Source organism: Lipotes vexillifer, unplaced genomic scaffold (assembly GCF_000442215.2).
Source record: "Lipotes vexillifer unplaced genomic scaffold, Lipotes_vexillifer_v1.1 scaffold774, whole genome shotgun sequence".
In the NCBI taxonomy this organism is placed as follows: Eukaryota; Metazoa; Chordata; class Mammalia; order Artiodactyla; family Lipotidae; genus Lipotes; species Lipotes vexillifer.
In genome coordinates, this window is record NW_006788102.1 from 403,821 (window position 1) to 420,068 (window position 16,248).

At 49.5% G+C, this 16,248-nt stretch overlaps 1 protein-coding gene across 1 annotated transcript; it reads left to right on the forward strand.

Annotated features, from left to right (window-relative positions):
* Positions 1-11,196: 11,196 nt before the first annotated feature.
* On the forward strand, positions 11,197-15,670 carry LOC103083787 (acyl-CoA dehydrogenase family member 9, mitochondrial-like; the record flags this gene model as incomplete). Its single annotated transcript, XM_007461246.1, has 2 exons — positions 11,197-11,346; positions 15,577-15,670. Coding segments are annotated over exons 1-2 (244 nt in total), but the record flags the coding sequence as incomplete, so codon positions are not given.
* Positions 15,671-16,248: the final 578 nt, after the last annotated feature.

Sequence of the window (16,248 nt, forward strand, 5' to 3'; positions counted from 1 at the left end):
TCACTTTGTTATAAAGCAGAAACTAACACACCACTGTAAAGCAATTATACTCCAATAAAGATGTTAAAAAAAAAAAAAAAAAAAACACCAGGGGGTAATGGAGGCCACCTAAATCGGAATCTCTTCCCACATCCTGAGAACTGTTCAGAAAAAGAACAAATAAAACCACCTATAGCCCAGACCTACAGTGTAACCAGGAAAGACCAAAGATCACAAATCTCAACGAGAGGTCAGTGGGAAAACAAACATCTTGGACCAGCAGAGTTGCCAGGGAATCCCGCACCAGAATGTAGATCCAGGTGAGGACTGCACGGAAGAGAGGAAACATGTCATCAACTAGGGTTCACACCCGTAAGGACAGACTGACCCTCAGAGGAAACGTGAGAGCCGGTGGGTGAGAGTACTGGCCACTTCGGAATCAAGCGGGAGAAAGTTCTGAGACCAGAGGTGCAGAAGCCCTGCTTCCGGAGAACAGGGAAGCACCCTGGAAAGGGGAGATTCCCGGAGGCCTGGTGACGAAGGGAAAGAAAGGAGCAGCTAAAATAAGGGCCCTATTCGAACGAGGTGCTGTCAGAGAATCAAATAAACAAAGTTGACTAACCTATAGGTAACCAAATCAAGATGAAAAGAAAGCACAAACACACAGAATAATAAATGATAGGAGAGAAGAAACTATTACAATGAAGGAAGAAATTTAAAGCAATGCTACTTTGAACAACTTCATGCAAATAAATCTGAAAAACCTAGACAAAATGGACGATTAGCCAAAACTGACCCCTGGAGAGACAGAGATTTTAAACAGACAAATATCCATAAGAGAAATAGAAAAAAGTAATCAACCTGCCAGGTCCATATTGCTTTCATAGAGGAATTCTTGCAAACTCTTAAATTTCAGATAATCTCAATGCTAGTTAAACTGTTTCAGAACACAGCAATGGAAGGAAAACTTACAAATTCTTTTTTACGAAGTGACTGTAGCAATGTTTTCTAAACCTGATAAAGCTCTTGCATAAATACAAAACTACAGACAACTACAAAACATCTAATGTCGCATAAATGTAAACTAATATACAGGTGACCATTAAACAATGTCGGGGTTAATCCACCTATAATTTATAGTTGGCCCTCCACATCTGTGGTTTCAACCAACCTCGGACTGTGCTGTACTGTAGTATTTTGTTTGTTTTTTTAATTTTTAATTTAAATTTTGTTTTATGTTGGAGTATAGTTGACCTACAAAGTTGTGTCAGTTTCTGGTGTACAGCACAGTGATTCAGTTATACATATGCATAGATACACTCTTTTTCAGATTCTTTTCCCCTATAGGCCTTTACAGAGTACTGAGTAGAGTGCCCTGTGACAGCAGGTCCTTTGATTATCTGTCTTATGTACAGTGGTGCGTATGTGTTAATCCCGACCTCCGAATTTACCCTCCCCACCCCACCCCGTGTGTAGTATTTACTACTAAAAAATATCTGCATGTGAGTGGACCCTTGCAGTTCAAACCCGTGATATTAAGGGGTCAACCGTACTCCATGACCCAACCAGGCTTCCTTGTCTGGGGGAATGAGTCAAACCACCATCCCGAGTGGTCTGAGTCTTCAAGCGTCCTCCCTGTTCTGGTTGCTGTAGTTTTGCGTTAGCTGTTGCTGTTGCGCATGGACGTACTAAGAGGTGCCGCAGGGGACCCCGTGGATTGCAGACATAACCCTTCTTGTCCCACTGTGTGGCCACAGCCCATGCTCCCCTTGGTCATTGGGACCCACCCTTCCAGCCAGTAGAGCAAACCCTACTGCTTCCTGGTGGTTCGGGGGCAACAGGGAGCCCAGGGGCCAGGTGGCCGTCCCACCTCCCTCTGAGCAGGACCATCGCTCCCTTTCCTCTGGTGGAAGCGCCCCCCCACACACACACCCAGGATCTAAGACCTCCAAACACGCAGAGCTCAGAGTTGCTGGGATGGAATGTAGAAACTCTGTGCGCAGGTCCTTGGGTGTAATGGTGAGAGGAGCCACCCCGCCTGTCATTTCTGCACCTGTGTGTGCTGACCATGGGGGTGACACCACCACACAGTGGATGCTGGCTCAAAGCGTGGCCTGCACCCCGTAATACAGAACCTGTCCTTTCGGGGTGCCGCCCCCCGGGGGTGTGGTAACTGCATTTTCAGGAAGCCCTTCCGCCTCTGAAGTGGACCAGCTAGTCCTTAGTGATGGTGGATCTATGGTGAGACCGGTTAAGGTTTGCCTTTTGTTTTTTTCTGTTTTTTGGACACACGGTTCGAAAGTCAAAACCGCATAAGAAACTGTTTACAGGGGAGTTCCCTCGTGGTCTAGTGGTTAGGATTCCACGCTTTCACTGCCGTGGCCCAGGGTTCAGTCCTTGGTCAGGGAACTGAGATCCCTCAAGCCATATGGCCAAAAGGAAAAAAAGCAAAGCTGTTTTCAGAAATTGTCACTTCACTGCTCTCTCCATCCTTCCCTCCGTCCTGGGGGCTCCATGTAACCATTTGTGTTCCTTTCCAGGTTGACCGTTCCCATGTGTCCTCTCACAGAGTTAAGCAAAGAGACACAGAGTTCTTCCCAGCCTTTCCTCCACAAAAGGCAGCACAGGGTGTGCATTTCTGCACTTACAGTCACTCCGGTGTTACCAATATATTGGCCTCGCTGCACCCCACTGGCCCAGCTCTGTGATCCAGACTGGAATCTACCTCATCTGCCGCCTGGCATGATGCTTTGCTTTGTCGCTTTGTCGATGGAGGGTGCGTGGGGGGCGCTGCCGGAGGAGGATTTTCTTCCAGGCTCGGTAGGCGGCTGACTTTCTGGCACTGTGCGCACCTGGCCAGGCTTTACCGCTCGCCCACCCAGGAAGCGGTTCCCTGCCCCAAACCTCAGCACCCTCGCCCGCCCCAGGTGGGAAGTTTCCTGCTTGCTGCTCCTGCCTGAGGTCCCCGCCTGCCTTTGACTTGGTGACTGTAGGCCCTTTGGAGCCCAGGGCACCCAGCCGGCTGCAAGCAGAGCTCCGATGAGCGTGAAGTGCGGTCTTCGGAAGGGCCCACGCTCCACAGTGTGTCTCTTTCAAGGGTATTTTTTTGAGAATCCTTTTTCTATCCCTTCTTAGTATTGAATCCCCCCTAAATAGTTTAAAAGTCTTTGTATTAAACCTTCCCTGATCAAATTACCTTGAGGTTTCTGTCGCCTGGACTCTGACGGATGCAAAACTGGTGCCGTGAGTGGTACGAGAAGATAGCCCCACAATGATGAGGGGATTTGGGAGTTACTTGTGGGGAGGCCTGGGCTTGAGTGCATCCCGTGGGAAACAGGATGCTGCCAGTCCGGGCATGCAGTGGCTGTCATCTGTGATGACTGGATGAAGTGTCATTGAAGTGGACGCCTTTGGAGCCTCAGGAGGGCTGCCCTTGAGGGTGATGACAGTAATGACAACGGCTAGCACCTCTGTGTGGGGCAGGATCTGCTGACACCGGGTTGGGGTGAAGGAAAGTGCAGCGTTTATTGCAGTCCCCAAGCAAGGAGTCAGGTAGCTAGTGCTTAAAAGGCCCAAAGTCCCAAAAGGCTTTCAGGGAAAGGTTTATAAAAAGACAAGGTGAGTGAAGGGGTTTGTGGGGCGTGGTCTGTTCGTGGATATCCTTCTGGTTGGTTGGTGGCGAGGTAATCGGGAGTTGGCATAATCAACCTTCTGGTTCCAGCTGGTCTGGGGTCTGTGGGCTTGCGGGCAGCAGACAGTTAACTTCTCCCACCCGATGAGGGTTTCAGTAGCTGCAAAACAGCTCAAAGGACATGAGTCAGTATATTACCTATAGCCCTTGAGGAGGAACTAAAGGTCCTTGACTTTGGTTAATGACTAAACTGTTATTATTTTGTCTTGCTTGACTGTTTGCTTTTCTTTCTGCATTTTTTTCACTTCTCTGATTAAATTTATTCTTCGACTAAAGTTTTTCTACAGACAAAAAAAGGCAGGCAGAGGACATGGGTGTTGGTCCTGTTCTAGAAAGACCCCATAGTGTCCTGCTCGGTGACAACAGTATTCCGGTAGATCCTGTAGCCTTATCTGGCATCAAAGCCATAACGAGGGAGAGGTTTGAAAGGGGAAATACCTTTGCATCAACTTCTGGTCTGAAGGCCATCCTTTACCCCACGGTCTTCCTTCTCACTTTGCTGGTTAAAACCCATTTTGCATGTCATGGACTCAAGCTAAACTCATTATCTTCAACACCCATAAGGAGCTAGCGTAATACAGCTATGATGTATGTTGAGCATTTATTCTCTTACAAAACATCTCTGCTCTCCACAGGAAAAGTGTTGGTGACGAAAGGCTGCTTTATCTCACAAGCTGGATTCATACGCTTAACCGGACTTTGCATCCAAGTTGGGGAGGTACTTACTCATCCACATTTGGTGGGACCAGCCTTCATTCTATAGAGTATTTCTTAGTCAATGGCACCCCAAATGGCCCTTTCCTTGTGACCTGGAGTCCAAACCGGTATGCCTGACACCTTTGGCTAGACTTCATGAAAACCCACTGCTGTCGGCCTTTTGTAATCAACAGCCAGGACGGGAGCCGTTTGTAGGGCAGTGCTGGGCACATACAGTTTACATACTGCAATCTGGCCAGCGAGAGAATATTGGATCTTCAGGAAAAGAAGAAAAAGAAAAAAAACAAACAAACGATTAATTACAGTGAATTGCAGGGGAAAATACAAAATGAGGTCCTCAGATGAGTTTCACTTGGTTATCTCTCCTACAAATTACAACTGGGAAAAAATGAATTTGAGTAAATGCCAAGTTCTATTAAGTAATTAAGAAGAGTGGGACTTCCCTGGTGGTGCAGTGGTTAAGAACCCATCTGCCAATGCAGCGGACACGAGTTCAAGCCCTGGTCCGTGAAGATCCCACATGCCGCGGAGCAACTAAGCCTGTGCACCACAACTACTGAGCCTGCGCTCTAGAGCCCACGAAATACAACTACTGAGCCCACGTGCCACAACTACTGAAGCCCGCGCACCTAGAGCCCGTGCTCCGCAACAAAGACAAGCCACCGCAATGAGAAGCCCGCACACCGCAGTGAAGAGTAGCCCCTGCTCGCCACAACTAGAGAAAGCCTACGCGCAGCAATGAAGACCCAGTGCAGCCAAAAATAAATAAATAAAACTTATTTTAAAAAATCAAGAGGAGTAATTTTCCTTAAAATAGAAAAGACACAGCAATTACCAATAATTTTTGACTTAATGCCGACTGTCCATGGTCCTGTAATCTGCACTTACAACAGCCAGGAACGACGGAAAGAGGATTTTTTCGTGCATTTCTTTCTCACCATGGTGTGTGAATATACAGGCCGGTCCCTTCTTGGAGGCAAGCAGGGTAGAAATGATAAGTGAACAAATGTGGAGAACAGAGCTGATTATCAGTCTCTGCCTAGGAAATCACAGTGTGGTCCGCTAGATATTTTTATTGAGCTTTAATGGCGAGCAAACTTTATTCTTTATCAGCTCATGCTGAGTGAGCACTGAAAGCTCTTTGAAATGCAGGGACCGACTTGGGGCCTGAGCTGTCTTTACCTCCCGGGATCAGTGGGTGAACCATTAAGATGAATTCTCCCCCATAACGCTTCATTATCTGGTTTGCAGCCCCACAGTCACTGGCTTAAAGGATTACAAAAAAGTATTGTTGTTGTTTTCAAAGAAATGTTAGTGCAGAGTGCCAAACGCCTTTGCAGAGGCCCCCAGGGTTTTCTGGCAAGAGGCTGACTGCAGAGCTTCCCAACGATGGCCCAGCCGGATCTCTCTGTGCGTCAGGATTCCGCTACTGCAGGCATCAGGGTGATGGACTGTGCGTCCACCGCTATGTTTCCTGGGAGTTGTTTGTTTGAGTTGAAGAGGAATAGTCCGCAGTAAGTCTCTTCAGCAAGGACTGGCATCGCATCTTCTTTTAGGGCAGTTTCCCATGAGTTAAGGATGCTGGCTCTGCCACTTGGGCATCTTGAAATAAGATTTCAGGCTCTACTGGCTTTTGTGCAAACAGATAAGACCCCAGTGAGTTAATGTGCTTGTTTGGCTCTTACATTACAGCAGTTGCTTTGGGAATGCTGGCAGTTTCAACACAGCGTTTGTTGCATGTTATTTTAACACGCTTTTCATACTGTAATAGTGGGGGACACACGCTCTAGAACTTGGTTGAATCTTAGGTTCTTTTGGCTTTTGAAGCATAAGGAAAAATCAGAGGTATTTTGTTTTTGTCGTTGTTGATGCTGTTAAGATTGCAGCTCTCCTGAGATTTTGAAAAACTGTTATCACTAGGACCAGGTCTCAGCTTAAGAGCCCCTATTTTTAGGCTCTTTTTTTCAGGGTCGTTAGACCCTGAAGTCTGCAGTGTGTAGAGTGGGAGCAGAACTAAATGTTAGGCCACTTAATTTGCATAAAAATCCATGTTTTGTGTTGATTTCATCATCTGACAGGTGAGGAAACTGGGCCTCTGGAATAGGACGTGCCTTGCCCGAGGTGTGGCGGTGGAGGAGGGTGATGAAGGGGTTTGGTGAAAGCGCGTCACCGAGCAGAAGGACCTCTCAGACACGTCAGTCCGAAACATTCAGACTGACAAGCCCACAAAAGAAACAAGAGCCAGAACACACGTAAAAGGGGCACCTAAGTACCAAGGGCCATGCTTGACTCTCCTTGCAACTTGACCCAAGGGCGTGTCAGCCCGTCGAGCTGGCAGAGACGGAGAGTGACACCAAGGCCTGATGGGGTTTCTGACCTCCGTCAGGGTAATTTCACCTTACTTCAGGTCGGCCAGTAATGGGGCCGAGTGATGACAGAGAAGGAGGTCATTTTTCACCCGCCCAGTCTTGCCTTGCCGCCTTCAGGAAGGCAGTACAACCTGGGGGATGAGGACACAGGTCCAGGAGCCAGCCGGCGGGGCCCGGAGCCTGGCTTTGCTGTTTAGGACTGTGAGCTTTCAGTGCCTGTGTTTCCCATTTGCAAAATGGGCATAAAGTGCCTGAATTCACAGGCTCCTTTAGAGGATTAAATGATATTGACACATGTGAAGCACGTGAGCCAGCCAGTGTCTGGCATAGAAGGGCACTCGTTGTGGGTGACCAGGATGGGGCTCAATAATAACCATCTGGTTGCTTGGGGCTCAGCTGACCAGCATGACAGGTGTGACTGGCCCCTAAAATGGTGACTCTTTATATACTGTTCCTTATAGTGTTTTCCTTGACACTTGGAAGGTATTTTTATTAGTTGGGGGCTGCTGTAAGAAACCCCCAAATGTCAGTGGCTTCATACAGTACATATTTCTTGCTCCTGTTAATATTCAACATGGGTGTCCCTATTCCGTGGCTGGCTTTCCTCCTTTGGAGGAAAAGACCAATATTCAAAGACCTAGGCCTTTCCCATCTCGTCCCGCCGCCCACTAGGGCCGAGTCCTCTGCCTCCAGCTGGTGGAAGAGGAGGCAGCAGAGAATGACCACTCATCTCTTAAAAGCTAGAAGGAAGCCATCGATTCCAAACCGTAGCAGGAGCCCTGGGTGCGTGGGCTGTGAGACACGGCCCCAGCCCCGTGGTCGCTGTTAGGCCCTGTTTACTGATGTTGCCGTGTGCCAAGAATCACAGGCCCTCATGTCTTAGTCTGCAAGGGCCGCTCTAACAAAGAACCACAGACCGGGGGCTTAAACAGTCTACTGTCTGCCACTTCTGGTGGCTAGAAGTCCAAGATCAAGATGTTGGCAGGGTTGGTTCCTTCTGAGGGCTGAGAATCTGTCCCAGTCCTCTCTCCCAGCTTCTGCAGTTTGCTGGCCTCCTTGGCCTTCCTCGGCCTTTAGAAGCGTTAACTTGATCTCTGTCTTCACCCTCACATGGCATCTCCCTGTGTGCACATCCTTGTCTACATTTCTCCTTCTTGTAAGTGCACCGGTTGTACTGGGCTAGGAGTCCACCCCACCCCACTATGACCTCTTCCTAACTTAGCTCATTACATCTGCAACACAATGCAACAGGAAACCCTCATTCCAAATAAGGTCACATTCTCAGGCGCTGGGGGTTAGGATTTCAACAAATGAATTTGGGGGGACACAATTCAACCCATAACACCTCGTTACCTTTGTGGCTTTCAACAAGCCAGTGACTTGCATGTTTCCGTAATAATCTGGACAAATACACATCAAAAGGGAAGGAGGTACAACATAATTTAGTGTACGAGACAACATTCTTCTTTGAGGGACACCTCTCTTCTTGCAGGTACTTGATGTCTGGACAGTGAGGTGTCAGCCATCTTCTCTCAGCAGGGAATGCACTCACTGGTGATAACTGCGTGATTTATCCGTGAGCCTTTAGTTAGGACGCTGATGGCTACGAGGCAGGAACCTTGACTAGACTCTCATTTTTCACATGACTGACTATTGACCTTGTAACCTTAGGACAGGAGACAACGCTACCGCTTTCTTCTAATTCTGTGTTCGTAAATGTCTCCATGACCTTCCCCGGTGTATGGCTTTCACACTGAGGGGTGTAGGAATAGTTTCCTACTCAGAGGATGTGCCAGAGGCCCAGAGCCAAGCATCCTGGTATGCTAACACCAACACGATGGCCACACAAGAGTGCCAGATTATTTGCTGGTTAAGTCATGTATGAGAACCAGTTGTACTGACGTGATCATACAGAAGGACGTTCAGAGGTACCCGGTGAGAGTGTTTCAAAGACGAAATGTGGAAATTCTATGTGTAAAGCAAACTTTAAAAATGGCATCCTATTCCTCAGAGGCTAATACTCAAGTATAAGATGGAAATCTCAGTGTGTAACCATTTTTTATTTTTATATTATTACAAGAAAAACATTGACCATTTGCTGTGGTAGATGCTTTTGTAAGGATTCAGTTAATCCTCACAAAAGTTCTGTGAGGTAAGTGATATTATACTCATTTTTACAGATGAGAAAACTGAATTTAGAAACCGGCAAAGTTGTAGAACTCCAAAACTTTTCCCATTGTACATGCTACTAGAGTACGTAGAAATTACGCCTTAATTTTTTTCTAATTTTTGTTTTGGAAACTGTGTGCCACTGAATTTCTCACTTGTTTAATTTAGGGAGGATCCAACCAAATTAGGATCCACTAAAGAGGATCCAGCACATTATCGGATGACTTGATTGATTTGACTACATTTCTTTTGGCCAAAATGTACACCAGCTCAAACTGAAAACCCAGCAATGGCACTTTTCCTTTGTTTCACCCGCAGAGTTAATTCACAAAGGCACTTGTTACCAAATGCCTTCTTGAGAAGCTGAATGCTGAGACTGGCAAATACTGACCACTGAGGAAGAAACCAGGTGACAAGCCTTTAAAAGTTAAAAAGACAAAAGAGAGAGCACATCGCAGAAGCTGCCTGCAAGTACAGGTATTTTGCAACCAAGAAAGTTTTTGAGCTCTTTTTTTCCCTGATGCTATGTCATTGATCGGGATAGAGTAGGATAATCAAATAGTCAGTTTAGAAATCCCACTAGGGGATTAAAGACACAGAGGGAACTTTAAGGGAGCTTGGGAGACTGTGTAAGCTAATGACCACTCAAGAGAGGAATCCAGTAACCTAGCAGCGATCTACACTACCTTGAAGGAAGACAGGTGCCTCCAAGCGCCAGGCACACTCAAGCCACAAACCCTCATAGTTAAAGCACAAGACAAAAGACGTGGGGTCTGAATCTTGTTACACGAAGTCAGGGAGTTAATCATCCTTTAAGAATAGCATTTCTGCGTGTAGCCAAGAGAGAAATAGAGGTGAAAAAAGGAAAGAAACTAGCTGAAAGGGGACATTATCCTGAAACCTGAGATGAATTACCATATTTTAGTCTATGTTACTTCCCTCTTGCTAATATAAATATGAATTAAATAGCGCCATGACAGCCCTGGTCAGATCATATAGCGTCACAGGAGGAACTAATGATGTAAGCCTTGACGTTTGCCCAAGAATGAGGAAGAAGGTGGTCTTCTCCCCTCCCCACTTTTTCTTGGATGATAAAGATGTAGTCCTCTTGGTTCTCAGGGCTCAGTTCTCTTGCCAGCCCGCTTGTATCTCTCACAAGCGTCCTATGCTAACAGACTCACTCTCTACCTATCGCTTTGCCTCACACCGGCTTCCTTCTGCAACCAGACAAAAGAAGCTGAGCTTCAGTTAAGTTCTAACACCAGGTGAGAGGTTTTAATTAAAAGACAACGGGTTCGCGTCCACATCTGAGATGCGGGGCCGGGGGGGGGGGGGTTGAGTCCCAATCTGAGTTTTGGCTGGGTTCGAGTCCCTCCCGAGAAGGACTGCGTTTTCATCATCAAGTCTTTACTCAAACAAGTGTACCTTTTATTGGGTCTGGCACAGCACGTTGAGCTGAATGCGTTTCCCACTGCTCTCTGAATATTGACGGTGGCAGAGAGCATTTCCAATGAGAAAAAAGCGTATTGTTACTGCCCTGTAAATGCGACAGGCAGGGCGCAGGCACAGGTGAGGAGGGCCTTCAGGGCATCGCTGGGTGTGGGGAGGGGGACGCCCTCCCCCCTATCCCGTCCCTGCCACCGGTCCCAGCTCCAGCTTCTCCCCCACCCTTGCCCTTCAGGTTTCCCAGGGACGTAGTAACTACAGGGTTTTATCCGGACCTCTCTGGTGGAATATCTCTTTCCTTTTCTTCTCCCCACCCCCCATATATGTGACAAATACGTAAGCTATGAAGCAAAACCAAAGGAATCCTCACTAATCACCCACTTAAAGCAAGGACCGTAACCCGTGTGTGCGCTCCCTCCAGAGCTAACCCATATCGTGAATCTCCCCCCGCCCGACCCCGCTTTGTAGTTCCACCATGTCCTCGTCGCCCCAGCTGGCGAGAGGGAGGCAAGTGGAGGCAGCTGGGCCACCGCTTAGGTTCCGGCTCCCAGAGACGCTGCCCGGACTGGTAATTTACGGCATTTAGGCAAAACCACTGCAGGTGTTTGAAAACGGCACGCCGCCGCCGCCGCCCAATCGCGAAGCCGCCCATTCGCGAAACCGCCAAGATTGGCCGCGGCCCCGGCCAGGGCCCGAGGCCGCGCAAGCGCGTTGGCGGCCGGCGGGGCGACGCAGGTGGGTGGCGTCATCGGGAGGCGCGATCCCGGGGCAAGTGAGTGAGGCGCTGGGAAAGCGGCGGCGGCGGCGAGAGCGACTCGGGACGGCATGAGCGGCTGCGGGCTCTTCTTGCGCTCGGCGGCGGCGGCGCGCTTGTGCCGCGCCCTGGTGGCCTTCACCGCGAGTCGGCGCCCGCTGCGCACCAGTCCACCGAGCCAAGCTTTCGCCAAGGAGCTCTTCCTGGGCAAAATCGAGAAGGTAACGCCGAGCCCCGGCCGGCCATTGCCCTTCCTCCTCGCCTTTTGCCCTTTGCGGGAAGGGCCCGGTCGAGCCTGGTTAGAGTCCCCACACCTGCCTTAGAAACGCACCTGCGGGCGGGTGTGCTAACCCTGTGGCTCTGAGGAGCTATGGTTTTGACCTGTGTTCGAGGTAACGCCTGCCGGGACGCCCTGGGAAACCCTAGGCGAAGTGTTCGCTAAGTGATTCTCACCTCAACGCTCCGGCCGCGAACTGGGCGGGGCTGGAGGGGGTTTCCTGTTTCCTAAGCACAGACCATGTCGCTCCTCTCTCTGTTGGCTTCCACGGCCGAGTCTCAACGGCTCACCCCACCTTTCAGGTTCCCCAGAAGCCCGGCTCAAAGGTGCCTTCCCCGCCCGTCCCTTCCACGGGTCGCACGACCTAGTGTTACTAAGCACTCACCGGACTCTTACAGTCAGAAGGCTTGGATTTGACCTTGACTCTGTGACTTTGAGTCCCAGTTCTTTCAGCCTTAAAACGGAGCTTGCGATGTGTTCTGCGTCTCAGATGTGTTGTAACGAGACGTGTATACGTGGAAATGCTTTTTAAACTGTTAAGACGCGGTACAGGTTCATGAAGCGGCAGGATGAGTAGTCGGTGCTGGCGTCAACACCTACTAGTCTTGTGACCTTGGGCTAGTAACTCCTGTGAAGTGCCTCAGTGCTCTCATACAGAAAATAGGAGTGAAAACAGCCCTCGCCCCCTCCTACAGGTGGCCCACAAGCCAAAGAAAAATGTGTGTAAAGTGCTTTGAGCTTGGCTGGAATGTTGACTGATTCTGTATTACTTTAGGAGTTATTCCCTGGTTTTTCTAGGACATTTTCTAAGGTCGTCAGGCATTACAGATGCAGACACCCTGGCTGGAGTGGTTTGCCCTGCTAGAAGTACGAAGCTAGGTCTTAAAGTTAGGGAAGCCGTTTCCTCCAGAACCTGGGGCTGTGTGGTGCTCTGTCGTGGGACCCCCGTGGCTCCCAGCAGCTTGGGGAAGAAAGAACACACATTTTTCTGTTACCGACCAGGGTCCTTGGCCTTCCCCAAGAAACAGAAATTTACTAGAGGCCAGACAAGAAATTCAGGCAAGGCTTTATCGGGGCCTCAGCTGCAGCGGGGGGCAGAAGAACAAACAGCCTGTTCCGTTGCTCGCTCAATCCCTGAGGGGCAAACTGGTTTCTTATGTGGGGTGAGGGTAGAAATGTGTCCAGGCCTCAGGCCGGAGGGGTGGCTTAGGTGCTTTGTCCCCCCCTTAGGTGGTGGTGTGTGCAGGGGGCATGTTGGGTACCCTGTTTTTGCTCCAGGCTCTTCAAAAGTGGCAGTTTTTTTTCGGTCTTTTTGTATCTGTTGGATCCAGAATTTGCCCCAACTGCGCACGCACGCAGTTATTTTTAGTCCCATACAGCTTCTTTGTGTTTTGTTGCTCAAGGAGAGGTGTGTCCAGGTGCAGTGATTGCAGCACTGCAGCAAAGCGTCCCAGGTCCCAGCCTGTCTCATTTCATGCTCCTCCTTCTCCAAACCTATGGCGCCACCTCCCCCATCCGCACTCTCACCTGTCGGCTTTGCTTCCGGTTTCACTGAGAAAACACACGCAGTCAGGCAAGATCTTCTACCGCCACGCTTACCCCTCCTCCCCACATGTGCGCCCGTGTGCTCTGCGTTCTCTGCATTGATGTGGGGAGCCGTCCACTCCCAGCAAAGGCCAACACTACCCCAAGCTTTCTCAGCTACTCAAGGACATTCATTCCTTCTTGGCTCCTTGACAAGTCCAAACATTAGACAACATTTCCAACCAGCTCAGTCGGAGTGGAAGTTTCCTAAGGCTTAGCCTGTGGACTTCTCTTTTCATCTACAGGCATATTCCTCTGATAATCGAATTCAGTATCATGCTGTCGTATCCTGAAGATGCACATTTATTTCTCCAGCTGAGACTTCTCCCCTGAACTCCATACTCTTCATATCTACCTTTCTGCTCAAAAGCTACACTTGGATGTTACTAGGCATCGCCAGTCTAGCCCACCCAAAGCTGAGCTCCTGGTCTCTCCACCCAATCCTGTCTTTCCTCCCGCTTGTCTTATCGGAGAGGGTGGTGACTCTGCTGTTCCACTTGTTCAGGTCAAATACCTGGAGTCAGCTTTGCCACCTCCTGTTCTCATAAGCCACATCAAATCCAGCAGCAAACCCCGTTTTCTCTACGTTCAGGTTCTATTTAGAATCTGACAGCTTTTAAGCACTTCCTCCGGTACCTCCCTGGCTCCTGCAGACATTGTCTCTCTCAGCATTGTTGGGGTTTGAGCGGCAGCGTGGTATCCGAGATGCTTAGAATCTCGGAATAGAAGGAGACCTTCATGATCACGCAGGCCGGCAGTTGTCCCCCTGCCCTCATTTGGACCCAGGCTCTTCCTGGCAGCACCCCCAGGGCTGCTGCAGGGACTAGTGGGGGAGTCCAGTGGGAGGGATCTGGGTGACTTTTCTCCCCGTTCACAGCCTCAGCCAGAGCAGCTTGGCTTGCGTCTGTTTTGCATATTTGGTTTCTGCACTGGATTTATTTGAAAAACCGGTTGTACTTTCAAAAATTTGAAAAGTGCTGATGAAATTGAACCCATCACCCATGAGGCACCCCATTTAGACTCTGAACACTGCCATCAGAGATTTGTTCTCACATGTGCACGAGATCTCTCTCTTGGGGACAGTTGTCCATTGGTTGCAGTTGAGGCCACCTGGTTCTCAGCCTGTTCTCTCCTCTCACTTGGCTGCTCGCTGGTACCAGAATCATCTCCCTCTAACAGCCATTGCACCAGGCCCAGGTGAGCCGGTGCAGGCCGGTGCAGTGGACGTGGCCTCTACATTCGGCTAAAGAGCCGGCTTTGTTCTAAGCGGCTGCGGGGTGGTGACAGCTCAGCGTAATTTCCTTGTAGACCACCTTAGGGGCAGGGTCGAAGGTGGCCTGGAGGCAGGGATTCTTTTAAGTTTGGGCATGGCACCCACCTATCACCTGTACAGGTGGCCGGAAAGAAGAAAGTAGATTTGGGAGCCTGTAACTAGAGTGGCTGATTATTTACAGGGCTGGAGAGGAGACAGGACTCCTCTGCTTTGAAGACCTTTCTCAAGACGCTTGGTGAGGTGCTGTGAGGAGAGGCAGGGCTCCTGGGGGCAGCTTAGGGCCTGGGACATCACTTCTCAGCAGGTGTCAGTCAAATCCAGACACTTGGGTCGCGCTGGCAGCTAACGGGGGTTGGAGCCCAAAAGCCAGAGGGCACAGCGGGATGATTTTAGGCAGCGTGTAGCCATGGCCTGGTTGGGAATCCAGGGTCAGTTGGAAATACTGTCCACTCCTTTTTCAGTTTGAGGTAGACTTGAAGCGGAGTCGCTTTCCAGGCTGTGGGGACAGGAGCAGAGCCAGTACCCAGTACAGATAATTGCAGCTATTTCGTGTTCAGGACACCTCACAGCTGCCTTCTGAGGCATCACCTGTAGCAGGAGAGAAACTGACACGGAGAAGCGGTGTGACTTGCCCATCACACATCTAAGAATCGGCAGAGCCAGGGCTGCATTCCGGTTGATCTGGCTCCTCGGCTGGGCCTCCTCTGGTGGCCCTGCTCAGCGCACGGAGCAGGGCTCATTAGGCAGGACGGGCGGGTGCTGGAGCGAGCAGCCAGGTGGGAACCCGGCAAGATGTCAGACCCGTGACCACGGTACGTTCTTGTCAGTGGCAGCATCTTTGAGCTCACAGGATAACTGAGGTGGATTTCTGTGTTTTGGTAAGGAGCTTGCTCATCCATTATCTTCCATGGTCTTCACAACGGCCTTGAGTAAATATTACCTGCTCATTATAGGTGAGAAAACGGCAGTGTGGACAGGTGATGGGATGTGACGAAGGCTGCCCAGTTAGTAAGCTGCAAATCAGGGCCCAGACTGGGGTTTGGAATGTTGGTCCAGGCTCTCTGCTCCATGGGGCAAGCTGACCAAAACTGGAAACAATTTTGGGTCAGGGAGGAGGATGAACCAAGGTGCTGGAGTCTAACGCCATTCCTTGTCTTAAGCTCCTTCTGAGGTTTGCTTTCCGGTTCCTTCAGCGAGTGAGGCCCTGCCAGCCGATGTGGAAACTAGCACGTCTTTTTCCTTCCCTTTGGGTTGGTATTTTGCCACTGTGGGCGGTTGCCAAAAATTAAATTTTTACTACACGTTTATCATTTTTAGAAAGAAGTTTTCCCGTTTCCGGAAGTTAGCCAAGATGAACTTAATGAAATTAATCAGTTTGTGGGACCTGTAGAAAAATTCTTCACTGAAGAGGGTATGTATGATTTTCTTTATCATTACCGATTTCCATTTTAATGGCAATGCTTTGATACTTATATTAGAAGCAGTGTACGTTAATCATGGAGAAATAGTACTATCGACATATTTTGCTTAAAAGATCATTCCAGGGCTTCCTTGGCAGTGCAGTGGTTAAGAATCCGCCTGCCAATGCAGTGGACACGGGTTCGAGCCCCGGTCCGGGAAGATCCCACATGCCGCGGAGCAACTAAGCCCGTGCGCCACAACTACTGCGCCTGCGCTCTAGAGCCCACGAGCCACAACTACTGAAGCCTGCGCTCTGGAGCCCATGCTCCACAATAAGAGAAGCCACCGCCACGAGAAGCCCGCACACCGCAATGAAGAGTAGCCCCTGCTCACCACAACTAGAGAAAAGCTGGCACGCTGCAACGAAGCTGCAATGAAGACCCAACGCGGCCAAAAATAAATAAACAAATAAGTCCAAATAAGTTCCCTGTGCTATACAGTAGGTCCTTGTTGGTTATCTGTCTTATATATAGTAGTGTGTGTATGTTAATCCCAACCTCCTAATTTATCCCTCCCTCCCTTTAATTA